Consider the following 26,833-nt stretch of genomic DNA (forward strand, 5'->3'; position numbering starts at 1 on the left):
TGCATGCAAAGGTGTCCAAAGTTCGCCACGAACGACGCCACAGTGATCTTGCCATAAACGAGATTGGACTGGGTCCTGGTGAAGGAGGAAATGCAGGGGAGGTGCCTGAAAACCGTCTTGCCAGGAGGGGAGGAGGAGGGCAGGTTGACGGCAAAGCCAATTTAGACAACCACCGAGCTTACTCTGTCGATAGGACCGTGGGGGTTGGAGGGGGGCCTCCACCTGTAGGAGGTAGTCAGAGATTGGGGCCCCACCCTGGGGGACCGGTGCCCCCTGATTGGGGTGCAAACAAGGGGCGCCTGGAACCTAATACGATGCGGACACCAAGGGACAAGGGTGGGGAAAGCTTGCTGAGGAAGGACTCGCAGAGCTCGGACCAGTCGGAGTCTTTGCGGCCACCTCCGCCACGGACCTACAAGAGCAAGCGTGGAGGCAACAAGAGGCAAATGTCCATCAGCAGCTCCGAAGAGGAGGGTGGCTCCACGCCAGAGTACACCAGCTGTGAGGATGTGGACATGGAAAGCGTCAGTGAGAAAGGTCAGTCATACAGATGTGCTCGCTGCACTAGCTACCTGAGCTGAATTTATTTTGTCTTGCATATCATGTACATTTTGTATTTTCCTCATGAAATAGGTGCTGTTAGTTAGAGCTACAACTCTCTGATCCGTTTCTTTTAAATGACAATGAAGTTTCATCTATTGGGAAAAATCTGGAATATATACAGTATATTTATGTATTTTTTACTGTTCCCCTATTAATTGCCACCCAAGATGTGTAAACGTGTGCAGCTGAAAGATTGATCGATCGATTAAAGTTGAGCTAATTAACCTTTCTAAAGACACAGAAAGATAGTGATCAAATTGCAATCATCAAAGAACTAAATCAGGAACAGCATAATAAAGCTTTTTTCCACTTCTTCTCTTGCCCATCAGGTATTATAACATCCTAAATGTTTTAGCCAAACCACAGCACGGGACAAAACAAACACGTTTTGGCTGCTAAGACTATAACACCACCAGCCAAATGTAATTTTCCATTGTAAGACTAAATGATACATGTTTTGTCAAAGCATCCACCCAGCACACGCTGCATTACTGGCTCTGTGTGTTACACACACCTCTTTACTGTGACAAGGCCCTGTTGCCCTGAGGACAGCTCTCATTTATTTGGTGAGTCTGTGCGATTTAGGACAGCAGATTTGTGGAATTAGGTCAGTGGCTTGCGTCCTACGTAACAATTCCCAAATATCCAGCTGCACCAGACAATATCAGGTCTGGCTGATGTGGCATAATGCATGTTGATTTAAGGTTGATTTATGTTAACATGAATTTGTTGACCTTCTTACCTTTCTTACACCTTTGTGATCCATTGCCAAAACAAAAATGTGCTAAAATCAGTCACATCATCTGTTAGAGAAGAGGCTGTAGGTAGAGCGTTTTATCAGCTTATCTCGCTCACCGGTCACAGATGGAGGATGGTCCAGATGTTTTACTACGGATTATGATAACTCAGGAACTGGTAATAGGTAGATGATGTGAATTTGGATTATTAGCTGTTCACTGCTCTCGATCTTGCTTGGCCATAAAGCATGATGTCTTCCTTTACCCCCTCATCTGTAACTAAAAGTATAATTTGTGGGTCTATGTGCATTATCCTTATAGAGAGACATTAGCTTAAGAAAATGCAAATGTATGATATTTTTTAACTTGTAAACCTATTTATGAATCCTTCAGTGAGTGAGTTGTTGATCCGAGTTTCATGGTCCTGGGGCTTTGCCAGCTCAGGCCTGCTGTAGCTGACCAATCAGAACTAAGTGGGTGTGTCAAGAGGGACAACCTGCATTCACAGCTAGTGCGAGTAGTAGGAAATGAGCCAGATGATTATGGCGGTGGATATCTGCTGGTTTGTGCCCAGTGTGCTTTTCTTTCGTTTGTGTGTGTATGTTTGTGTGCATGTATGATTTTCCTACATGTACCTGGATGACATTCAGCAGTTCTCAACAGATCAGTTTAATCATGTTTATATCCTGGGTTAGGTTTGATATGTAGGTGTGGAGAAAAATACGGATTCATTGCTCATTCATAACGTAACATATCAGTAGCTCCCTGTCTTTTGTTATTTATAACTTAACTGTGGGGATAAACAATTCACCAAAACAACATAACAGGCCCAGAACTGAAAGCTACATTGCAATTAAGTCATAATTTTGAATTATTATATTTTTTGAGTGCCAAACCATTATCTGTAGGTGGAATTCCCAGGACATACTGGGCACACACAATTCATGCAGCTGGCAGTAAACAGTGGCTAGATCACATCAGTTGTGTGTTTCAGAATGTCTAGCCGATGTCCGATGTTTGTTTGCCTGCCTGCCTGCCTGTTTGTGTTTTTGGACTTATGCCACATAGTTTTGTAGAACTCATTTCTTGGGAGGAGAGCTAAATATGTGCTGAGGGCAGTCTAGGGTCATTTGATACAATCTCTGCTATTTATAGGATAGCACTGATAATGGACTGAGATATGGACACTAGCAAATCCAAATCAGAGGACAGGCAGCTCTATGATGATGAACATCACTTACATTAATACCTGCAGTGAGCTGATGTGTTGATGTGGCATCACTAGGAAAAGCAGCTTGGATTTTGTGATCATCCCCCGAACTGAGCAGGCCTATTCAGCATTTGAAGCGGATGAGTCAGCATTTCAGATTTCAGATTAGCAGCACTGGGCTCACATGGACGTTTTCTCAGTTATCTTTGTGTTTGGCTCTTAGAGACCACACTTTACTCAGAAATGTCTACACTACATTTGTGAATGTGTTCTTAACCACTTTAGCCTGGATGGAAAACTGAAAATGGAAAAAATTTCTAAAAAATTAGAAATGCTATGCATATCAACATTTTTAATAGAATATTACCAGGTGATGATTGAGGTCTACATCATTCACCACAACCTTATTATGGAAAACTGCCAGTCTAAGCAATCTGACATATGAAATATAGGCTTTAGAGATATGCTAAACAAAAACTCAACTCAGCGTAAAGATATTACTTTGAACATTTCACAGCATCAATCAAACTACTGCCTGAGCCTTATATGTATGGCATGTTGTGAAACCTAAGCAACCGAAGGTGCTAGCAAATAAAGTAATAAACATAATCTGCCATTTGCTTTGCTCTCTTAACATTATTGATAGATTTGCAAAGTGTTGATTTCAGCATTTGATGGTTAGCGTTAGCTAGCTTTGGCTAGTACCCCCTTTGTCACCTCTCAACTAGTGGTGGTGGCGTCTTTATTTCAAGGAACCTGGACGTCCCTTTTATGTTCTTATTTTATGCATAAACGTAGTCTCTCTATTCACTCTATCCCTGCTATCTTTTGCCAGATACTTCCCAAGTTTAGTTGAATAGCTTGGCTCACTTGGTACCGGGCATGGACATGTGGTTTTTTAAGTATCTTTAAATTGAAGTTCCTCATCATGCTGTTGTCAATCAAAGGCCTGATGGTGGAAGAGTTGCCACAAAGGTCTCAGGATGCTCTGCTGTGATGTTGGGCCAGTTAGTTCTTCTCCTCTAGCAGACCATCTGTCAGTGTTAATGAGACTGGGGACACACTAACAGTCATTAGTGTCCCTGTCCATGGCAAAGCTTTTGCATGAGTGTAGGACTCAGCACTGGCCAACTTGGAGCACATTAAATGAATCAGATTTTGAATTATTGTTCATTTTAGTAGTTTGACTGTTTTAATCACCTTTTTTCCTTACAGTTCGTATATATTAATATGGTGAGTTGCGTGTGAAAAGGGTATCAGGGCTATTTTAATATGAAGGAAGGAATGAAGGATGGAAGTAATGACATAATGGATTCATCCACTGTTGTTGTTCTTGTTTTTCTCAGCAGTAAAAACCAGCTGTGCCACAAACTAGACTTGTTCTCCTGAACTGGTTTCTGTTCTTTATTTAGTCACACTGTGTCTGTGTCCCCGCAGGTGACTGGGACTGTCATCCTCTAGATCCTACAGTATGGCATGTAAGTTAAAACAAAATATGACACACCCACATGTTCTGAAGTCTATGATTAAAATAATGATGTTACCTGCCTTCATCACTCTCTCCCGTGTATCTCCTGTTCCTCTAGCATCCAGTTACATGGCAGCCGTCCAAAGAAGGTGATCACCTGATTGGACGCATCACACTAAGTAAGAGGTCAGCCATGCCTCGTGAGGCCGGCTCCCTCCTTGGCCTAAAGGTGAGCAGGGAATCATCTCCTTTCACACTGTAGCTTTGATGGAGGATCAGCCGGGTGGGGTTGATGGAGAGACTTTTTAGTTGGGTGATTTTACAAACACAGTTGGTCCAGTTGCGCTTGAGTTGATACATTTCTTGTGATCTGTGTCTCTAATAATGTTGTTTTTAAATTTCTTACACCATGACTCACAATGGAAGCTAAAATCCTCAAGTTAATTAATAAGCAATCTCATGAAAACAAAACATGGGTGCTAGATTTTTTATTTTTTATTTCAAACCACTCCATGAGAATGCAACAATGCCCACTTCCTCTTTCAAAGTCATCTACAGTATAAGTGGGACAGTGATGCATGAGAGTCAGTTCATACTTGAGGGTAGAATTAAATAAAAGCAGTCTTGATTAATTACACATTGAGATGTTGTACACACCAACAGTATCTGCCACATGTCGGCAGTTAATCATTCTAAACCTTACTGAGTAATGGGCAACCTAGACTTCTGTTCCTCGACATTCTCTTCTTCCACATTTGTGTGCAGGTGGTAGGAGGGAAAATCACAGAAACAGGGAGACTTGGGGCCTTCATCACCAAAGTCAAAAAAGGAAGCCTGGCTGATGTTGTTGGACACCTGCGAGCAGGTATGAATGCAATGTGTGCAATCTTCAGTTTGTAAGCATTTGCTTTAATATATGTGGATGCTTTTCTATCAGCATTGATAGGGAATGTAATGCAGGCTGAGTTGTTCCATTGAGCCTCAGGCTTGATCATCATTCTATATGTCGGCCATTTTGATTCAAGGTGATGAAGTACTGCAATGGAATGGGAAGTCGTTGCCAGGAGCAACCAAGAAAGAGGTGTACAACATTATTTTGGAATCTAAGGCGGAACCGCAAGTGGAAATTGTTGTTTCCAGGCCTATAGGGTAAGATCCATGCTGAGCTTACTTCATAATCATCTTCCAAGATGGCAGAATTCTTTCTCACTGACAAATGTTTCCTTCCTTTATCTAAAAGCCCTATCCACCAAATTATGTCCAAAAACATCTTGAGAAAAGTTTGTAGAACATACCAGTAAGTAGTGTTGATGTCATGGGTGGATCTTCCCCTGGTGCCTTACCTGAAAGTCCCTTTAGGCCCTTTAGATCTAAAAGAAATCAGGTTTTCCACTTATCCTCTTATTCTCCTCTGCCACTCCCTACATTTGATACGTGTGTATGTTTGACTGCTTTCACATCAAACTCAAATTTATCCCAAAGTCCTGTTTGTGTCGATACAATCCAATTTTGTCTTGTAAAGTAACTTCCTCTCCTTTTTATCAGGGACACCCCAAGAATTCCAGAATCCTCCCACCCACCTTTAGAATCCAGTAAGTGTTCATTGGGATTCATACAAATAAGCAAATAACATAATAATAATAATTTATATTTGTTGATATGATGAGGCTTTCAAATGTTGGTATTCATTGGCAGTAGCATTTATCGATTTAGCCTACAAGAGGGATTGTTTTGTATCCAATGTCTTTTTAGTTTTACATTTCCAGAAAGACTAATGAAAGAAGCTGTATGGGATTTAGCTGCTGTAGTGGAAAGCAGGCCAGCTCACAGTGAGCAGGGGGAATTTAGCTTTGTAGAATGCTTACACTCTGTTTTTGGAGTTGCTTTTTTCTTTTTCTTTTACAAAGTTCATGCCATTAGGAGGTTGTAACTACAACTGCTGCGCTTTCTGTCCCTCAGCGGGCTCCAGTTCCTTTGAGTCACAGAAGATGGATCGTCCCTCTATATCAGTGATGTCTCCCACCAGTCCTGGAACTCTCCGAGACCTTCCCCTGTTGCTGCCTGGACAGCTATCTGTGAGTGTCTGAGGGAAGGATTTTAAAGGCATGATGGGAGAACTGGTTGGGGGAGATGATGGAGTTTCTGTGTACTTTAGTGTAACTGTGGAGAAGCTTTTTCATTGGATGGATTGATGCTTGGTCACTGCTCAGAGTATGTGAAATATACTGTGTATTACTTGCAGTTACAGTAGTTCAAGAGGCTTAAAGTGGCTGCTTATGCATAGCGCGAGCAACCATAGTACCAGTTAGTTGTATTGCGACTTCTGTAATAGCAAACTGTAATATCCATGTCAATTTCCTATAGATAACCACTAAGAGTGACTATAGTGAAGCCACAAATGATTACACAAACCTCATGTAAAGATTTAGGTGTTGCCCACATGAGTCAAAGAACAACTAGTCTATATGTGAATCCTTGTTTGTAATTGATAGCAGATTATGTCCCCTCGTATTATTTAATCTGTATATTGATCTGTATTTATATTATCTCCCATGGTCCATTGAGTCTGTAATAAGGATTGAATTGAATTGATGTTTTGCAGATTAACTACTGTAAGCATGATTGTGGCTGAAATCATATCCAGTAGCATTTTTACGTGTTGCCCCTTTGTGAGAGCCCTTATTGACGTGTGAATACATTTCAATAGTAAGGAAGTTTGCAAGAAAAACCGTCATTCCTATATGTTGGATTCTTATACAATTTTAAAGGTGAAGCTGTGGTACGACAAAGTGGGTCATCAGTTGATCGTCAACGTCCTTCAAGCCATAGATCTTCCATCCCGACAAGACGGACGACCGCGAAACCCATATGTCAAGATGTACTTCCTGCCTGATAGGGGGTAAGAAATATAGCCAGTCTGCATTAAATAAATCATGTTTTATTTCGTAGAGCGGTTTCACAAGAACTGTCATTTATTATATGCAGTAAAAAAGAAAAAAAAGGGAAACCATCAATGCTTTATCCATCCGCTTCATCTTATTGTTTTAGGCATAATTCCTGCTTGACCACACCATTTCAAACCAATACTGGCGCTTGTGATCAGAAATGAGCTTTCCTTTGTAATCTAACGTTCTGTGCGTTCACACCTCTGTTTCAGTGATAAGAGTAAGCGGCGGACAAAGACGATAAAAAAGAACTCAGAGCCAAAGTGGAATCAAACCTTCCTGTATTCCCATGTTCACCGGCGAGACTTCCGAGAACGGATGCTAGAGATCACCGTCTGGGATCAGCCCAGGGTTCAGGAGGAGGAGAGTGAATTCCTGGGCGAGGTGGGAAACGGAGCTGCTCCACACAGGATATGATACAAAGGCTCATCCATACACACATGCACAGGCTGTCACACAAACATTAAGGCCCGTTTTGATCTGATGGTCAACTACTTTCAAAACAATGCTATTTAGAATTCTCTCTGACATACAGTATATGACACATGTGGAAACCCTACATTTGTAACTTAAATTTAAAATATAGCTGTGGGGGTTTGCATTAACAATTCATGCCTTTAAATCATTTGCTTGTGTTTCTTAGATTTTGATTGAATTAGAGACGGCCCTGCTGGACGACATCCCTCACTGGTATAAGTTCCAGACCCATGACGTGTCATCTATACCTCTGCCCCAGCCTTCCCCGTACCTCCCGCGCAGACATGTCCACGGAGACAGTCCCAGCAAGAAACTGCAGAGTATGGCTCTCTCTCTCTCTCTCTATATATATATATGTATATATTTGTATGTGTGTGTGTGTGGGGGGGTGAGAATTGTTTGTGACCCTTATTTGGACTGTGCTTTACTGAGCTTTCTATTTTTTATCTCTCAGCATGGGAGAATGCCAAATGAGACCTCTCAACCTTACTCTGTCCCCTATGTGTGTGTGTGTGTGTGTGTGTGTGTGTGTGTGTGTGTGTGTGCGTGTGTGCGTGTGTGTGTGTGTGTGTGAGTTTGAGTGTGTATAATGGATATCTGTGTGTGTGCTCATCAATGTGCAGGGTCTCATCGCATCATTGATACAGAGTTTGATGATGGTTTGATGGTAGAGTCTAAAGGTGGGTGGGGGGCATGGTTACTGATCGTTGCCTTGTAGTCGCCCATAGGCGTCCAGCACTGGGTGAGAGAACGACTTCTTGCATCCTCCCTCCATCTGTTTCTCCTGAACCCTCCAAACTCCTTTTGGCATCAGCTACAATGTACGTTTTAGAATAGCATCCAAATTAAACTAATTAATCTTGGCTGTATCAGCAAAAAGGCAACTTTTACAATTCATCATATTTGCACTGTACTGCAGATTTCGAATTGCCCTGTGCTGTATTCTGCTTTTATGCCGCGGCAGTCCAGTATCACACTTCATGGAGGGGTCGGCTGCAACAAACAGTTTCTCTTCTTCTGCTGGGCCTTACAAACAGTAGTCACTTGACGCACTGAGCGCATGTTAGACCATAGAGCTACAGCAGTTCACTGCCATTCCCACAAATGTCTGCATGTTTCTCTTCCTGCCTGGAAATGGCTTATTTCAATGGAAGGGCACTGTATTTATGTATGTACTGTATGTTTGTACGTAGACATTAGAATTTGTAAGTTATTTTGGATTGTCCAATAACTACAACTGCTATGATGTTTGCCTGTTTCTGCTGTGGCTGATTTCCTCTCAGTCAGGCATGGAGCTGGTTTAAAAAATGGACAAAAAATTATGGTGCAACCTTTTTATCTGAAATAATGCGGAGAAAAACAAAAAGCATTCACCAAATCCAAATACAAGCAACACCACACCAAATTCAATGATTAATACACAACTCTGTAACTATAATGCTCAAGCAGCCTGTGTGACTTTGGGGTGTGACAGTCACAAAGTCACCATGTTGACAATTCTAATAGAGTTATGATGAATCCTTGGTGGTCTTAGATGTCGAGACACGTCCACCAACAGCCAACTTAGCACTCTTGCAACCAAAATCACCCAATGACAAAATTGTGACAGTGTCTGAGCTGTAGCACCAAAGTCTCACTTTGACTGCTGACGATGATAAGTTGATTAAAGTTTCTGACTGAATTTGTATTTGATGTGAAGCTGCTATTCACCAAACTATCCCTCAATCTAATTATGAATAAGATCGTATCATACCCTTTGAGAAATTATTAGATTGTTGTTTTTGTTGTTGCTATTACCATCAATGCAGTTTGTAGGAGGAATGAGGCAACTAGCAGCTAAACAATACATTATAAATGTCAACATCTGTAATAATAATTCTATCAAGCCTAGAGAGTTCTTAATCTGAACTATAATGATCTTATTGGTCTGTTCATTGTATCTTTTCTAAGTCCTATTCTATCTGGTCCACTACCCCCATGAAGATGAAAGTGCAATTTGTCATCTTATCTGGCTCCATGCAGGATAAAACAAATTTGCTGCACCATACAAATAATGCTTAGCTCAGCTCCGACACCGCAGAAACAGTCATCCGCTCAGGCTAGGCTCATGTGAGCTAACCTGTTCACCACTTAGTCATGTGTCTTCTTCTGTAAAACATCCTGATGTGATGTTCTACAGTGTGTCAGAATGCAGCAGGGATCCTCGGCTGGATCTGCGCCGGCTTTTTTATAGAATAGTGCTGTTATGGTAAATGGTAGCACAACGCCAACACGGCCTGCAGGTTTCATGTAAAGCGGGCCCCTGCTCACAAAGGGTGCACCCTCATCCTTAAGACACACAACTAATGCCTGGTTATGTTTGTGTGTGTGTCACAGCCACATATTTTAAATGAATGACCATGTGCGTATGTGAATATATACCTTTCTCTACATGTATGTGTGTTCATGCCATATGTGTGTGTGTGTGGTGTAGGTGCAGAGCGTAACTCCAGGGAGAGAGAGAGGAGCAGCACGCTGGCTGTGCCCGAGCAGCAGCGGGCGGTGCAACACCGGTCTCGCTCTGTGTCGCCTCACAGAGAGGACTCCTGCAGGGCTCGCTCGCGGCCCGCACACGTCCCTATGCAGAGGTTAGCTTTACTTTCTGCAGAACCTGTCAACGTCTCCCCGCTTGTCAGTGTTTTCCTCCTTGGTACGATTGATCTAGGCAGGACTGAACACAGTAATCATATCCGGTGGTCGAATAAAATGTGAATGTGAAGCTATATGCAGTTTTCCAGATGTTTTAGAGCGCTTTTAGCTTCATCCGTCTGCTGGCATAGTTTTCCTGGTACACAGTATAGTTAGAGTCAGGAATTACTGTGTTTACATGATGATGTCACCCCATGAAAAAAAGAATCATTGATGCATCATCAGTTTGGGTTTCGTTCATGTACTTATTGTATGCACCTTCACCTTATGCGATGTTCCGGTATTCACAAATGGAGGTAATCCATATTGGTGTGTGAACTTATAGCTGCATTAACATTTAGGTTTACTGAAACAAAAACTTATCAGAGCTGTTGCTGTTGGTTAGTGGATGTAAATGTTTGTCAGTTTTGTTCTCTGTTTGAGGGCCTGACAGGGTTTTATACTTAATAAACTCAGATCTCATTTTGGACAGAATGTATCAATTGTTATCAGCGAACCAATTTGTTGCCTGCTTGAATAATAATAATAATTAATCAGAAATGTGAGATATTGTTTGTATTAGTGCCTTGCGTATACATTGTTATATTATTATGTTAATAACACTTATCATACTGTCCCTGAATTCTCCTTTAATTGAATATTAAATTGAAATGAGTTCTAATATGACCATAATAAGGACTGAGAACTCAGATTAAATCATATTGATCACCTCAGATCAAATCAGAAAGTGAGTGGATTGGAATCATCAGCCCTCTGACACACACAGTATCTCTCTATATTGCTAAAGCAACATAGATTCACATCCCTGGTGTGTATCCTGATACTGGCTCTCCCTCCTGGTTTCACTCGTCTGTCTAAACGTATTAAGTGTGTTATTTCTTCTGGTATAATAAATGTATGATTTGTTTTTGATTCTTCAGGAGTCTAGATGAGATCCACCAGAACCGCCACCACTCCCAGTCCCCCTCCCGCTACCATGACCCCCATCTGGAGCACCAGCGCTCCGGCGACTCGGACTACGAGTACTCTGAGGACAGGTAACCTGTTGATGGGGATCTTTTTAGATCTTCATAGGTAGAGGATGCGAGTGTGGGGCGACTGAAGAAGTTTGTTTAGTGACTACAGTTAGATTGATATGTTGGTAATTTATAAATTGTTCATTATTTAGTGGACAGGTTTACTTTTCTGTCATTTTAGGCTGAATCTTGTTTTGGTTAATCAGAGTGTCTGTGATACTAAGATACTAATTTGTACTAATACTACTAACAGTCTACTAAAGTCATTGCAACATACCTTAAAATCTGCGATGTCATTCTGAAGTGTTGAATGCAGACTTTGTTGAAATCTCAGACTTATGATTTCCTGATTTCTCTCATTCATAACGCACGTACCTGTATGAGTTGCCATCCTCCTCTGTTGTGTTTATTTGGTTGTTTTTTTTATTTGTTCACCCATCGTCATGGCAATGACAGTGAGGTCCTGGAGATGCACAGGTCTATCCGGGGCGGGAGTGCCGAATGCCTGCACACAAACAGGTAAAAAAAAACCAAGACAACAACAACCAGTCAGCTTTATTTTATGCTATATGTCATTTTATCACCATTTTCATCCTCACAATACTTTAACAACTCCATTTTAACACATTTAATGTTGATATTTGCAGTGGATGCCAAGAGAGTGTGTTGATTATGCTAATAAGTGTTTATCGTCAGAGTTGCGCAGGCTCAGTATTTAGTGTGTGTCTGCTTTTGTGCATCAGATTTCACACACTGGGTGTTGTAGAGGCGTTAAAGCATCCACATAAATTTATATTAGACTCAAAGGAAGACATTGTTCGTCATCAAATAACTATAGCTGTCTGATAAACTGTCAGGGGAACACTCATCAGCTCACCTCAAAGAAGGCGAATCTCTTTTGATTGTTTTGTGCATTTGATGTATTTTCACTCAGCAGCTATATATATTTCCCCACTTTTCTTCCTTTCTTGCTTTGCGTCCATGAATACCATTCACACAACCAGGGGAGTAGGTAGATACAGCAACACACTCCCCCCCAAAATGCCCCTGTTAGTAAACGGTATCCATAAAGACATTTACAGGTAAGCTTTTTGCACAAAAGGTGTCCTTGTGTACCCTTATTGTTCCTCAACAGTTTTCCCAAACTCATATGTGGAGGTGATGGGTCATTTTGTAGAGGCGAAGTTCTCTGAATGCCACAAAAAGTCCTTATTCCTCCCAGATCACTGTGCTGCTCCTGCTTGCTTACGGTCTGAGCATGTGCCAAGGTGCAATGTTTGTGGTGTTGCTTTAACTACATGTGCTGTTTTTCCCTCTGCATCAAACAATTGTTTAATGGACCATAACTTTATCTTTACATGTTGTAGCCCATAAACTAAACATTTCATAGACTTGGCATGACTTTGATCTTTCTTTAAGGTGTGACATGAGAGAACACATTTTCTTCATAAGAGACTAAATCTTTTTGTTTGTCTGGCCTTCATTAGTGCAGTGTCAAAATAAAGAAAAAAGGAAGGAGAAAAAGGAATGAGGCTGCCTTAACTACAAATTTCCAACTTAAATGTCTCTCACTCATACCACAATTCTGGACAATGGATAAAATTAAATTAGGTTTGGTAGATAGACCTCTAAGACGTACCCAGGATATACCACACCACCTATTAACCTTACATAAAAATGTATTTTAAAAGCATCTCTTGTATTTAATAGTTGTTTGGGAGTCTAATTTGCCAGAGTGTCCAACAAAGCAGTAATTTTGTATTGAAATGAATGGGAACCAATGGCTGCCAGGAAGGTAGGGATAAAGAATCAATGTGGGAAGCTTTGTAAAATAGTCATCAGAATAGTGGCTGATGTGTTTCTGAAGTTATTTGGGTGTCACATTAATATTCCCCCAAAAATATACGATAATATATGTTGCCTTTTTAAATTGTCTTAAGGGACTTGATTGATGGCTCAGATATGTTTACACTCAATTTGTTGGCCTAGTTTTTATTTTCTGCTCAGTTTTCAGAACTATGTTTTATGTGGACACAGACAGATGAAAGCCAATGAAACGCATCCGTTTCTTTTTTAAATGTGGTGTTTGTCAGTGTAAACTTGAACATATGTAGTGTATGTAATTCGTAGTTAATGGGCTATAACACGTAGAACCACTGGTATGGTTCTTGAACACGCAAATTGGATGTTTCACCATACTACTAATATAAGTAAGCTTTCTCTCGCACTGCTTTTTTCTGAGTATTGTATTGCTGAACTAGCAAAACAAACACATCATCATCAGCCAGATTATCTGTAATGCCCCATTCCTCTCAGGCTTAACCAGTGGACAGATACAAAATACTGTATAAGCAGTTTCCTTCATTTCTCTCTGCTCAGCTTTAATCCATTCTACGGCATTCCTATACATTTTCAAGCTTGGTTTCCTCACCACGTGCTGCCTCTAAGGCTTTAGATCATTAGATTGCCTTATATAATCAGCATTACATGTAATCTCCCTTTATACGTCCAGATGTAGTGTGCAGGGGTCAAGCCAGAGAGAGAGGGGGAGACTAGATATCTCTGCTCTTGCGTAATACATTTCTCACACTAAGGTCACAGACAGGAGGCTACACTGTACACATCGTGTGTTCATTTAATACTCACATACCACATTTATAATCTAAGTAGAGTACAAGTGCTGCAGGTCCTATGTTATGGAGTCTGGAGTGGGATTATTAGTTAGTTATTATTATTAGTTTATCGTTGCAATGAACCTCTTTAGTCTTACAATTTGGATTTACACACACTTTTCTTTATTTAATGCAGATTTTAATGGTGGCTTTAAAAAAAACAACAGTTGGTTGACTTGTTATTTTTATTTATATATTTTATGTCCCTTTAAGAGGCCCTTTTCTGTTCTGATTGGCCAACTTCATTTCACCTGAGCAGACAAAACCCACTAGACTAAAACATAGACGCTTGGGCAAGCACTTTAGCCTTGTACTGACCCGGCTTAAAGGCGGGTGACTTCATGTTACTTGTTGATGTAAACATGGAGGTAAAGAACTAATCAAGACGGAAGCAAAATAACAAAAAGCACTTTCACATTATTCGTACTATTTAATATGTCTCCTTGTCATGATCTCATAAATATTATCATTAATACTATTTCTATTTGAGGACGTCATTAAACTGTACATTTAATTGCCACATTATAAATAGTATTTAAGTTTATGGATTAATGAATTATATATATTTAACCACTGAGGTTAAATGACTGAAGCGATTTTGTTTGCGTACTTCAGACTCTTTACCATTTATTTTAACTCAAAATACCAATATATGCAGTTGCGGCAAATAGAGCTTCACACTGATGCTTAGAGGGAAAACATATTTAATGTTGCAGCAACACATGTATGTTTTTTTTTGCCTTTTCCCCCTGCCATAGATTTGATTTCTGCTTGTGTCTTGTTGCATGTGTCATTTTTTGTTTTCCTTCTGGCTTCCTGCATGTGGGCGGGGTTCTTGGGTGCACAGCTCCACCCTTCCTGCATGCCTAAAAAGCAAAGCGCCCCCCAGGCAGGAAGGGGGCAGCACCATTCCTCGTAGCATCCTCACACACCGCGTGCTCAGGTTCACTGATGAGGTCACAGTTAGGTAAGATTCACTGACACACTCCACGTCCACAACCCCAGCCTTCATCTCCTCCCAGTCCTCTCAAGACCCCGGGGCGTTTCCTCCCTTTTCTGTTGATAACACACAACAGTATTAAACAAACACTAAACCTCTGAACCCATGTTGTTGTTCGTGCGAAGCATTGGGCTTGAAAGCATTGTGTGCGATGTCACGCGATGGCAGGGAGCCAACCATCTGCTGAAAGTAACTGTTGTCAAAAAACAGCATGACGTGACAAATGACAAACATACAGCTGTGAGCATCTGCAGCTCAGAGTAAACGTGCTGTGGAGCTCTTCATTTCTCTCCTCCTCATACTGGCGCACACTCATTCACCCCCATTACATACACGCTTCCACTCTTCCACTTAGACCTGGTTCCCATAGCAACTCACCAACCTTCCATTTGAGTGGTCTCACAGTGTATGGCCGCGAGGAATGACTGACTATGATAAATGGAGATACAGCATCAGAGCCATTACCTGCTACTGCACTGTCTGATGGTGTTCTTTATTCTCTTTTCATCTCTCCCTCCTTCTCTCTTTTTTCTGCCTTTCTCTCTTTGAAATTACCTCTAATTATCATTGTTTTCTGCCTTTCCGTTAATTGTGTTATCTACGCCACATATGCTTTTCTTTTGTTCTCGTTCTCTCACGTTATGCACATTCTTTCTTTCTTCTTACATGTCCTACCCCTGTATCCTCCTGTCTGTCTGTCTGTCTGTCTGTCTGTCTCCATCTCCATCTCCATCTCTGTTTCCTTCCTACTTTATGTTTCTCTTTGCTGCCACGTTGTGGTGGTGCAGTGACCTGCAGCCGTCGTTGGACAGAGTGAGGAGCGCCAGCACCACATGTCTGAGACCAGACAACTTTCACTCCCCTGACAGAGACAGGTATACAACATATATACAGATAATATATACAAATATGCTCAAAGGTTTCTAATTCATTATCGTCTATGATTCAGATATGTTTATGTTGTATTTGGTTTAAGAATGGGGAAAGTATTTTCATCGTGGTATCAATGAGACATACATTAGGGTTTATAATTACAGCTCTATCTGTGTGTTCGGATGTGTTTAATAGTTACTATAACGATATCTAGCGTGAGGCGGTTATTGACTGAACTGGACAAAGCAAAGCATCACCCTGTTTTCTATGAAGAAGCGTTGAAATTCCTCATTTCAGTGGTATTCAGTAGATGTTATAGCACATTAATTAGTCCGACACACAGAAGCAGTTCATCAACCATTAAATGTCTCCAAGAGAAACTACTTGTTACATCACTTTCAGGTTGCTTGTCAAAGGCAACTTGTCATGACTGTATTGATAAATATAGTAGGCTTAAAGAAACTTTGAATCACTGATAAAATCCAGTGGAATGCAACTTTTGATATTATTTTTATAATGAAGTTGATAAGCATTCACAGTGTGACAGCATTCCTGATACTCACTACCAATCTTTCCCGTTGTTCCCACCTTGGGATGCTGATCATCCCTGCCCCTCCAATCCACTAGGTGCTCCAACACTTTGACTCCCCCCAGCCCCAGGATCTTAGTAGAATATGTGGCCCCTGAGGAAGACAGGTACCAGGCCTGCCCCCTTCTGCTGTCCCTGTCACTTGAAATGCTATATGCTTGCCTACTAAAACCTTTCTCACCCCTTCATGTCAAAGCCTCTGCTGTAGCCTAGAGCTTATCCATCACATGATAGCTGGCAGCTGGTGGCTCAATAAATTTCCTTTTCCCTTTCCTATATATATTTATATATATATATATTTGTGGTTGAAGGCTGTGTAATGACTCTTTCATTCTCCTGTACTTGCTCTCCCTGCTGTGCACCTGCGCTGAATTTCCTCACTTCTCTGGCTCATTGTCTCAAAGCAGTGTCCTTGCTGTAACATTAGTGCTGGCAAAAGCAAACGTCCGTTGAATGTGCAATTTGTGCTAAAGTATATGTATCGTTTAATTGATCGTGTCATTATAAACATTTTATCAAACATATGAATCAGTTTTCAGTTTGCCATTCTCCATATTGTGTTTTGTTCTTCCTCTCTCTGTGGTTCCTGTTTGCCAAAGCAGTTTGCAGTGTAGCAATTCATCAAGTCCAAACTGTCAAAGAGGCAACAAGAAAAGCCTGGAAGGGGATGGGTAAGCTCATTCATTCACTCACTCACTCACTCACTCACTCACTCACTCACTCACTCACTCGCTCACTCACTCACTCGCTCATTCACTCGCTCACTCGCTCACTCGCTCACTCACTCACTCACTCGCTCGCTCACTCACTCACTCACTCACTCACTCACTGACTGGCTCACTCACTGACTGGCTCACTCACTCACTCACTCACTCACTCACTCACTCACTCACTCACTCACTCACTCACTCACTCACTCACACAAGACCTTTAACTGTACTGCCCACCATGGTATTATTAATGTCAAGACATTGTGACACAGGTAAAAATGGCCAATAATGTTCAAATTCCACAATAGGAGAGCTGGATAAATGATGTTTCCTTTTTGGTGCCACTGGAAGCTCTTTGGACAAATGCCAAAACATATCCGCCAAATCACGAGCCCTCTTAATAGTATATTGATGTTCAGCATACTGGCCTGTAGTTGCTTGTTTGTATTGAAAAAACACAATTTCCATTTCATTTCCATTGATTTCTATTGTGTTCACATTGGTTTACGTTTTTATTTCTTTTCATTTCCTTTTGTCTGCCTGCCGATGGCAGCCGTATCCAGCCCACCTCTATCCTGAGGGGCAGTAGGGGGAGAGGGGGCCCACTCAGGCCCTATGATCAGACAGCCCTGGCTGGGTCCTGCCCTAACTCACCATGGCCAGACAGGTGCATGCTACTGCCAGCACTATGGCTCTACTTCCTTGTGTGCTCAATGCCTTTATCTTACACTGAGTGTGGCAATACCTTATGCACAATTCATCCATTATGTAAATATACTATTGACACTTACCGGTCCATTATGAGATTTTAGATATTCCATATCAACAGGGTTAGGCATGCAAACATCTTTTAGTTTTTGGCAGTGGTGCATCTTGTTTGTGTCATGACAAGGGATCCTAAAAACAACCTCAGACAAGCAGGTGAAGGTTAAAAGAGTTGTTGCTTGGCAGTAAAATCTCGTAATACAAAAAAGTCAAAGAGGGCTTGGCAGAGAGTCAGTGGTCCCAAAAAGCTGATTGCAGGCAGACTAGGCGAGGAAATCCCACAGGGCCAAAAATCAGGAGAGCACAGGCAGGCAAGAGACATGTATTGTTCTGAATCCCACTGAATTTATTGGCGAGACCTGCCCTGTGTAGCATTCAAGCACTAGCATTGGCCAGGTGCCGATGCTTGCGTGAGGCCATGCAGGAGTGTTGAGCATGGGCAGGTCTAGCCAACAAACTCAGTGGGATTCATAATAGCGCTGTAGACACAGTTGAGGATCTGCAGGCAGGCTGGCAGATGAACAGAGAAACTGCTGGAATGCTCAAGTAGCACTACAGAGGTGAGCTGACAGAGAACAATGGGGTATTGGCTGGTATGTTCAGTATGTTAGGAGTCAAAAGAGAAGATCTGGAACAGATGAGTGTGTCACATGACTGAGGAGTAGTGGGACACTCAGGGGTGACACCTGGTGGACAGGTGCAGAATGACAGACTCTGGAATGACAGATGGACAATCCAACATAACAAAAACCAGTTTAATTGTGATGCTGTGTGTGTAAAAGTGTTAATACTTCACAGTCCAGAACCACAGAACACACATATTTGCAATTAGGTGACTGGTTGTTAAAACCGTTTTACACAACATGTTGTGTTGTTCGAAGAACTGTGAAGGTACCTAAGTATTGGTTAATGTGACAGTAAACAAGTTATTAATAATGGATGGTGGGCTCACTTTGTCTTGGTAAGTGTGATAATCCACATAGTATGTAGAGTGTATCAGGACACCTTGATACTAATACATTTGGAATCAGATACATAGCTTTACTGTAAACACAATGTTTCCTGTGTGACACGTAGAAACACTGGATGCTGTGCATATGTAGACACACTCAGTTCTGCCCCCTATAGTCCCTCCCACACCTTTACCGGTCAATGATCCGTTGCTTCCAAACCTGTAATGCCGGCCATGAATCTGCCACCCGTCCAATTCCGCTTTGCCCTTCATTTCAATTGTGTTACATAGATTGCTAACAACATTTTTTGTCTTTCCCCCCCCCCTCTGTCGTCTTGTTCTCTGTGTTCCTGTCTGTCAGAGCACACCCTCACGGCAGCCCCTCTCCTCCATCGGGGACTCCCTCATCAGGTCGCAGGGGCAGGCAGCTGCCAAAACTCCCTGCAAAAAGCAGCAGCGTAGAGCAAGGTACGGTCTGTGTCCCTCTGTGTGAGTGTGTGTTGCAAAATTGTGACTGAGTTAGTCACAGTTTTTTGCCTCTGCATTGGTTTAACATTAAAAGCCATCAACAATATTATAATGATTTTTACTTCTTCCTAGTTTTTGATTTCCTTTACTGATCACATTCTTTGATCACTCCACCTGTCTCTGTCTCTGTCTCTGTCTCTGTCTCTGTCTCTGTCTCTGTCTCTGTCTCTGTCTCTGTCCCTGTCCCTGTCCCTGTCCCTGTCCCTGTCCTTGTCCCTGTCCCTGTCCCTGTCCCTGTCCCTGTCTCTGTCTCACTTTCCTTGTCCATGTGCCTCAGCCCTTGCAGTAGAGGAGCGAGCCCGACAGCTGAAAGTACATTCCTACCGGCCTTCAGCCTCTCATGACCCTGAGGCGGACCTTAAGACCAAACGAGAGGTAAGCATCCATTTCTGCAGTCATTCTTCAGACACATTCTTCATCTTTAAGGTGTCCTAGTGTATTTGATGCAAACTCATGTGATGACTCAAGCTCTTTGGGTATTCTGGCAGTAATTGTTTCAAACGTGACATGATTGGAGCTCAACTTTGGTTTTGGTTCATTACTTCTCCTGCTGTTGGAGCCACATATAGTGTTCTTATCTGAGTGTTGTTCATAACACAGAAACACATCTAAAGGTAGAGCGGCTGAGCTCATCTGTAGAAATCTTTGTTATAAGATTTCAGTTCTTGGCTAGACGTCACAATAAGCTCTGTAAAGCTAAGAAAAGAGTGAAGAGAAAGAGGGTCTAGCTGGCTTTAACAGATTTCTACTTCTGATGCATTTGTTTCATCGCATCTTTTGAAATAGACTGTTGCCTTTATTAACTGTCTGGAAAGAGAAAGTGCTGCCATCTTTCCCCTGATCTCCATCTGTTTGTTTGTACCCGTAGATGTATGCAGAGCAGAGGCGTAGCAGTGACAACATGTCGGCCAGGTCGTCAGACAGTGATATGAGCGATGCGTCGGCTCTCTCCCGTGCCAGCAGTGCCTCCCGCCTCAGTAGCACCAGCTACATGTCTATCCAATCAGAACGACCCAGGGGGCGACTCAGGTCAGTCACTATTTCATCACCGTGTTCTTTTGTAGGGCTGCAGGGTTCAATCAGTCCATTCACTCAGAATTTGAGGTGATGGACACATTTTTCTTTTAATTACAATAATCTACACACAAACCGTCCGGAGCTGAATGATTCATCATAGGATATTGTTCAGCCCTAGTTCAGTTTTTGAGAGAAATCTCTGCATGCTAATTGCTGTGTGTCTTTCTTTTGTTTTGTCTGCATGCCAACCGCTGCATGTTTTTGTCCTTCTGCATGTTCTGTCTCCTCTATTAACACGCACGCACGCACGCACACACACACACACACACACACACACACACACACACACACACACACACACACACACACACACACACACACACACACATACACACACACACACACACACACACACACACACACACACACACACAAACCAATCTCAGATCCAAGTCATTAGAGGAGGAGAAGAAGGACAGGAGGATCTCGTGGGGGTTGAATGGGACAGAGGAGGAGAGGAGGAAGGCAGTGGGGAAGAGGCGTTTCTCTGAGGAGTTGAAGCGAAGGAGACACACACTAGCTGGAGACACAAGCGAGTCCAGGTAAAGTTCAGTAGATACGTGATGATTGCAGACCTCAGATCTCTACACTCCCACACATTTAAGCCGCCGGCAAGGAAACTTTAAATGGTAGAAATTATTGACGGCCGGGAGAAGTTATTATCTTTTTGCCCGCCTCTTCCTTCGGGGGTCAAAGGTCACAATGTAGCGCAACCTATGAGCAGGTAGAAAGTTGCTCAAGGGTTCTATCAATCTACAGTAATATATATACTGTATATAACATGTTATTGATATATGATCTTCCTGTGATACACACCCTCCCATACACACACAGATGACCAGCTGCAGTTTTCTGACATGAACAAATGACCCTGTCCCCCTGGTCCTCGGTGGACCAGCTGGTGATGTAGTGCAGTGTATTAGCTGCCTAATGCATTGAGGTTCAGGGAGGAGGAGAGAAAGGAGGCGTTCTTTATGGCCTCACCACAGATCAATCCAAGCAGAGCTTTATAAAAGCACTGCCCCACGGCCTTTGACATAGTTTCTACAGTCTACAGAGAGACAGAGAGAGGGAGGAGGAGAGAGAGGGAGTGGGGGGGGGAGATATTTGTCAGTAAAGTGTAGGAAACAAAAATATGAATATAGTAAACTGTAATTCTATATAAAAATACATGCATACTACTACTGCTTATAATGCTGAGGATAAGAATGGCCGCTGTTAGTCGTTTGTTACCAGTAAAAAGAGTTGAACCACTTTACTACACAAATACATGCACATATCTTTGGGCTTGTTGAGGAGAACAGTCAAAGTCACAGTTCAGGCAAAAAGTCATTAAATTTGCAACTTCACTCTGACTCAAGTCCAAGATGTCTGAGTCGAGTCTACAACTCTGCTGATGAATCAAATTTCCTGCCACGAGAACGGTTACTAAATGTGCAACAAGATGCAGGAGAATGAGCTAGAATCAGGTAGACAGAGTTTGTCTTTCCTCTTATTCTTCTCCGAGTCCAAACACAGATCCAATTAAAAAACAACAGACAGTTCCCTTCGGTGACCATCTTGGAGCCAGTGACCGTTTTAGAAGCTCCTTAATGTAGCTTATGTGTAATTCATAGGGTCTGACATGCAAGGTCAATTTTTAGAGAGATGGACATGAATTAGTAATCCATTGATGTATTAAATCTGGCCTCAGGTCAGTTTTTACCCAGAGTTGGATATTAATATCTGTATTCTGGGGACACTCTCATTAACTACAGGCAACTGTGGCGATAGCCTGAATTATGGAAGTGACTGAGGTGCTGCACTGATGAAGGCCACAATGAAGCACAGAACTCTCCTCACATCCTCTGTCACAGTTACTGCTTGTTTGTTATGGTTGCTATGGTGTTTAATATGCTGCTACTCATCAGTTTCAAATGAGGGACACAGTGTTGCTTGAATAATTAACATGCTTTTTTTCATCTATGTTTTTATTATAATTTGGTATTGGATGAAAACCCTGACCTTAAATTTCAAAAACAAAAACAAACATTGTCATACCTTCATCAAGGCTTCACCACTGGAACTATGACAATTGATTCTTTGTCTTTAGGGCAGCGCAGTGGGCCCGGGTTTGAATCCTGGTCCTCTCCGTTTGTATTCCGATGTTCAAGAGCAAACGTGGGCCTTAGTAGTTTGGTCTCTTAGTTTAAGTTTAGTTTAAAAGTGAAACACAAACAAGGTTTTCACCCAAACAGGAGGAATCAATATGAATGATATATTCATATGTCATATACGATCACACTCCACATGAATGCATGTCAGTTTGCGTTTTGTGATCGGTGTGATTATTTTCCCCCTCATTGTTTGTAACCCTGTTGTGAATTTGTGTTCGTATGTGGCCCTTGTTTTCTGTTTTTGTGTGTGTTTGTGTGATTCTCCCTGCATGTGTCAGATCCCTCCTTGCATGCATCCTGTGCTGTGACTGCCTGGACCCCCTCCATCCTCCAAAGCTGGATTCTTCCTCCCTGCCGCCCTACTCCTCTGCTGCCCGCCCTTCCCTCACACCCCTGCAGGGGTCAGAGGAGAGGCCTCAAACCACCCTTCCCCTGCCGGGTCACTCCCTGGCTCCACTGGGCCATGGGAATGAGGCAGTTGAGAGCCTGGGGGGAATGGAGGTGATGGGGGACAGGGGCAGCATAGCCGGGCTCTCCTGCAGCACTCTGACCCCCTCTGAGAGCATGGACATGAGGCAGCTGCTCCGAACCCCTAGGAGGCAGCAGCGAGGGCTGAACAGCGTCTGCCACCGCTTATTAGCTCGTTTCAGAAGAGGAAACTTAAACGCATGAGAGTAGAGAAAATTGTTCTTTGTGAATCTCAGCTGCGGGCTGTTCCATTACACAGCACCGTGTCAGTGCAGCAGAGATCCTGCATTTCTTTGCTGAAGAAGAAAAATCTGTCCCAGCCACAGGGATATGAAAGGGAAAATTCAGAAAAGTGATAGTAAATGAATGAAACTGTGAAAATCACTAAACTTGGGGGACAAAGTGTTTTATTGAAAACTGATAAGACCTTCTAAAATTCCTTAGACAATGTCAAAATGTATTGTTTTATTAAACTGCAACGATGCTCTAGTCTAAATGACACCTGACAATTCCTGAAAATTGAAAACTGCTCAATTAACTAGTCATTAAAATGTTGTCAACCATGGCCAAAAAGTTTGTATCGTCATAATCCGCAGTGGTCTCTTGTTAACTTAGGTGATTCTTTGTCCCACTAAACAGAAGGTACAGTACAATGGACGCTACAGAAAATGTAATAACAATCCATCAGCATCATGTACGAGTCTTACTTCACTCATGGCCTCATCTCACCTCATCTCTTCTCTCCAGTCGGCAGATGCGAGCGTCAGCGGGCCGCAGCATGCTGAAGAGCTCGAGCGTAAGCGGGGAGATCTACACCCAGGAGCGCACTGACGGCAGCCAATCAGACACCGCGCTGGGCACAGTGGGCAGCGGCAGCAAGAAGAGACGCTCCAGCCTTAGTGCTCGGGTGGTGGCCATTGTCGGCAACCGTCGAAGCCGTAGCACATCACAGATCAGTGGGCCCGGTGAGTCGTCATGGCAACACACACAAAAAAGCCATTGTTCACTACTGGGTGGTGGAACTCTGTGTGATCTGAATGCGGCAATTTTTCTACCACAAAATTGTTCAACACTCACGTTCCAGTTGATTTGCCAGTTTTGTCTTTACATCTGGGATGTAAACGACTCAGTGCACCACTCACTCATAACTTTAGAATGTACTGAGATGAGCAGTGAGGCGTTTTCAAGACTAAACAACATGTCCAGTTGCCTTGAACTACTAGATAGACAGTGAATCCTTACGTTCTTTCTATATATTTAAACTAGACTGAATCAAGCAAAGCCTTGAGTCAGTTCAGTGTGTGGTGTAACACACACTTTGCAGTAGCGTGGTATATTTACAGTTACATGTACTACCTACTCTGCTCTGCTGGTGATTATGAAGCATTACATAAGGTCCACCTACACACACACATCTACCTGTAGGCACTGATTCTAAATTCCTCTAGATGGGATTTGATCATCCTACCTGAATCTCTGCTGTGTTGAACTTGGTGTATTGGAGTGATGAGGTCCGAGCCAAAACAATACAATTTAACTGTAGACACGCTGTATCATATTAATATTCACATATTAGTAAATTGAATTTACTAATGCATTGACGCAACATTTACGCAATATTCAGCACATGGAGTCTGGCAATTGTTGCATAAGCAAAAGCTTTGTCCTACAGAGCAGACGTGTACTGAAGGACCACAAATTTGTGTGTGTGTGCGTGTGTGTGTGTGCATCCTTTTATTCTCACACAAAAGCCTGTGCTGCCCTGCTTCCAGCTGGAAATATGAAAACTCGAAGAATAACTTTGAGAGTTTGAGATCTGAGAGTCCCTCCCAGCTCTGCTCTTGGTCTTTTTTCCATTCAGGCTACTTTTACATAAAGATAAGTGCAACAGTCCTGATAAAAGCCCAGCACTATACTCCTTGTCTGAAGTAGACACAAAAAGCCATGAGAGGACACTGGGTCTCTGTCCCTGATGGAGCAAAGGGAGAGAGACATGAGAGCAAGGAGCAGTAACGGAGCGCAGCCCCACTTTGAAAAATGTTTATATTCATGACGGATCAGATCTTAAAGAGGTAAGGGAGACTTTGACTTAGAGAGAATTAGAATCTGGATTATTAAGATGATTCAGTTGAATGTGAATATCAAAATGATAAACATGTAAAGATAATCTCTTTCAGTGCTGTTGACTTTCAGATCTATGTGCTTTGAATGTTACTGGAACACTGTGATGACTCAGAATGTCATTATGAGGATGCAGCTACATTTTGTTCTTCTCTTGATAATGTGTTTACCAATTTCATGATTTGTAAACTGGATGCAATCTGACCAAGATGCTACACTGTGTTTAGGTTCTATCCATCAATTTTCTATCCAACAATTTCCTGTTTGTTACTGATTAGCAGAGAGAGAGAGAGAGGGTAAGAGAGAGAGAGGGGCGGTGTTTCTGTTCCCCCTGTCCAGCATGACATATTGTGACATATTGTGCTTTTTTATGTTTCCCCTTATTTATTATGTAATACATTAAGGAGTTTGTATTGAGCAATGTCAAAGGTTTATAGAAATTGCTCTTGTAATACAAATGATCTTGTCACACCACTGAAGTACAAGTTAAACAAGTAAGCAAGTGTTTGTATTCATGTTTCCTGTCTGTGGATGTTGCTGTCGGATGTTGCTGATACAATGATGTTGTTCCCTAATGATCCCTAGATCACAGTCTGAAAAAGAGCAATTTCTCCTGCTTTCATCCAGAAGGGAAGAGTAAAAAGGAGAAAGGTGCACCCATCCAGAGGAGCACAGAGACGGGCATGGCAGTGGAGCTGACCAGGAACATGAGCCGGCAGCCCAGCAGGGAGTCCAATAATGGCAGCATGAACAGCTACAACTCAGAGGGGAAGTCAGTAAAACACTATCTTCCTTTTTTGTAATCTCATCCTGCTGCATCGCATATAGTTAAGGAATGTGCTTAATTTGAAGTAATTGAACATCTGTCCCTACAGTCTTACAGTCTAATATAACGCCTTTCATCTTTGAATCTCAAATCTTCTGGAGATCTGTACCTTTACACCCTGATGTTTTTACTTATACTTTACGTCATTCTTCTAACTCAAATAATGTATCTTTGTAGTTTGCTCTTCTCTGGCGTGAACTTGGGTGCCAGCAGCCAGTTTAGTGACTTTCTGGATGGTTTGGGACCAGCTCAGTTAGTGGGCAGGCAAACACTGGCTACACCTGCCATAGGTAATATACTGCTCATATCTATTCTATTCTATTCTGTATTCCTCAACCTTCCATGCTAACTTGTAAGCTGCTTTGCTATGTTTCCTAGGTGACATCCAGATTGCGATGATGGACAAAAAGGGTCAGCTGGAGGTGGAGGTTATCAGAGCTCGAGGACTCGTACAAAAGCCAGGATCCAAATCCCTCCCTGGTAAAGACATGAGAGCAGACGCAGACACACACACACATGCACACACAGGCTCCCCTTGTCCCTCTCAGGACATCAGTCATTTGTTTCGTAGAGCACAATGGATGCTGATACTTAGTTGTAGTAGCTGACATAAGTTTTATGTCCAGCACTCTTTGTTTGCTACTAATGTTTACTTTATTGTTTTGTCTCTATCTCCAGCTCCATACGTCAAGGTCTATCTGCTGAATAATGGAGCGTACGTAGCCAAAAAGAAAACCAAGATTGCACGGAAAACACTCGACCCACTGTACCAGCAAGCACTGCTATTTGAAGAGAGCCCACAGGGTAAAGTCTTACAGGTGAGTACACGGTGTGTTCACTCTCAAAGGGTTAGGAAAAGAAGGAAAGGTGTTTACTTCTTATTCATACTCATTCTTGTGTTTGGCTGATTCATTTGTTTGTGCATCAAGTTGCTCTGGCAGAACCTATAGGT

General features: G+C 42.3%; 1 protein-coding gene across 1 annotated transcript in view; it reads left to right on the forward strand.

Annotated features, from left to right (window-relative positions):
• rims1b (regulating synaptic membrane exocytosis 1b) overlaps positions 1 to 26,833 on the forward strand; it is a 54,034-nt gene that overhangs the window by 25,487 nt on the left and 1,714 nt on the right. Inside the window, exons 6-32 of the mRNA XM_076145217.1 lie at positions 1 to 537; positions 3,988 to 4,028; positions 4,137 to 4,247; positions 4,784 to 4,883; positions 5,044 to 5,167; positions 5,564 to 5,610; positions 5,978 to 6,093; positions 6,787 to 6,917; positions 7,176 to 7,347; positions 7,607 to 7,760; positions 8,064 to 8,120; positions 9,914 to 10,067; positions 11,049 to 11,165; positions 11,601 to 11,663; positions 14,664 to 14,783; positions 15,605 to 15,691; positions 16,317 to 16,392; positions 16,888 to 16,949; positions 17,542 to 17,655; positions 19,067 to 19,173; positions 19,511 to 19,608; positions 20,102 to 20,262; positions 23,682 to 23,899; positions 25,683 to 25,827; positions 26,059 to 26,171; positions 26,260 to 26,361; positions 26,560 to 26,699. The exon at positions 1 to 537 is cut by the window's left edge and continues 356 nt beyond it. Of these exons, the coding sequence (XP_076001332.1) occupies positions 1 to 537; positions 3,988 to 4,028; positions 4,137 to 4,247; positions 4,784 to 4,883; positions 5,044 to 5,167; positions 5,564 to 5,610; positions 5,978 to 6,093; positions 6,787 to 6,917; positions 7,176 to 7,347; positions 7,607 to 7,760; positions 8,064 to 8,120; positions 9,914 to 10,067; positions 11,049 to 11,165; positions 11,601 to 11,663; positions 14,664 to 14,783; positions 15,605 to 15,691; positions 16,317 to 16,392; positions 16,888 to 16,949; positions 17,542 to 17,655; positions 19,067 to 19,173; positions 19,511 to 19,608; positions 20,102 to 20,262; positions 23,682 to 23,899; positions 25,683 to 25,827; positions 26,059 to 26,171; positions 26,260 to 26,361; positions 26,560 to 26,699 (3,467 nt within the window). The remainder of the gene's footprint in view (positions 538 to 3,987; positions 4,029 to 4,136; positions 4,248 to 4,783; positions 4,884 to 5,043; positions 5,168 to 5,563; positions 5,611 to 5,977; positions 6,094 to 6,786; positions 6,918 to 7,175; positions 7,348 to 7,606; positions 7,761 to 8,063; positions 8,121 to 9,913; positions 10,068 to 11,048; positions 11,166 to 11,600; positions 11,664 to 14,663; positions 14,784 to 15,604; positions 15,692 to 16,316; positions 16,393 to 16,887; positions 16,950 to 17,541; positions 17,656 to 19,066; positions 19,174 to 19,510; positions 19,609 to 20,101; positions 20,263 to 23,681; positions 23,900 to 25,682; positions 25,828 to 26,058; positions 26,172 to 26,259; positions 26,362 to 26,559; positions 26,700 to 26,833) is intronic.

The sequence above is a fragment of the Genypterus blacodes genome, unplaced genomic scaffold (genome assembly GCF_046128005.1).
Source record: "Genypterus blacodes isolate CSIRO-AG114 ecotype Tasmania unplaced genomic scaffold, CSIRO-AGI_Gbla_v1 ptg000030l_1, whole genome shotgun sequence".
NCBI classification, from domain to species: Eukaryota; Metazoa; Chordata; class Actinopteri; order Ophidiiformes; family Ophidiidae; genus Genypterus; species Genypterus blacodes.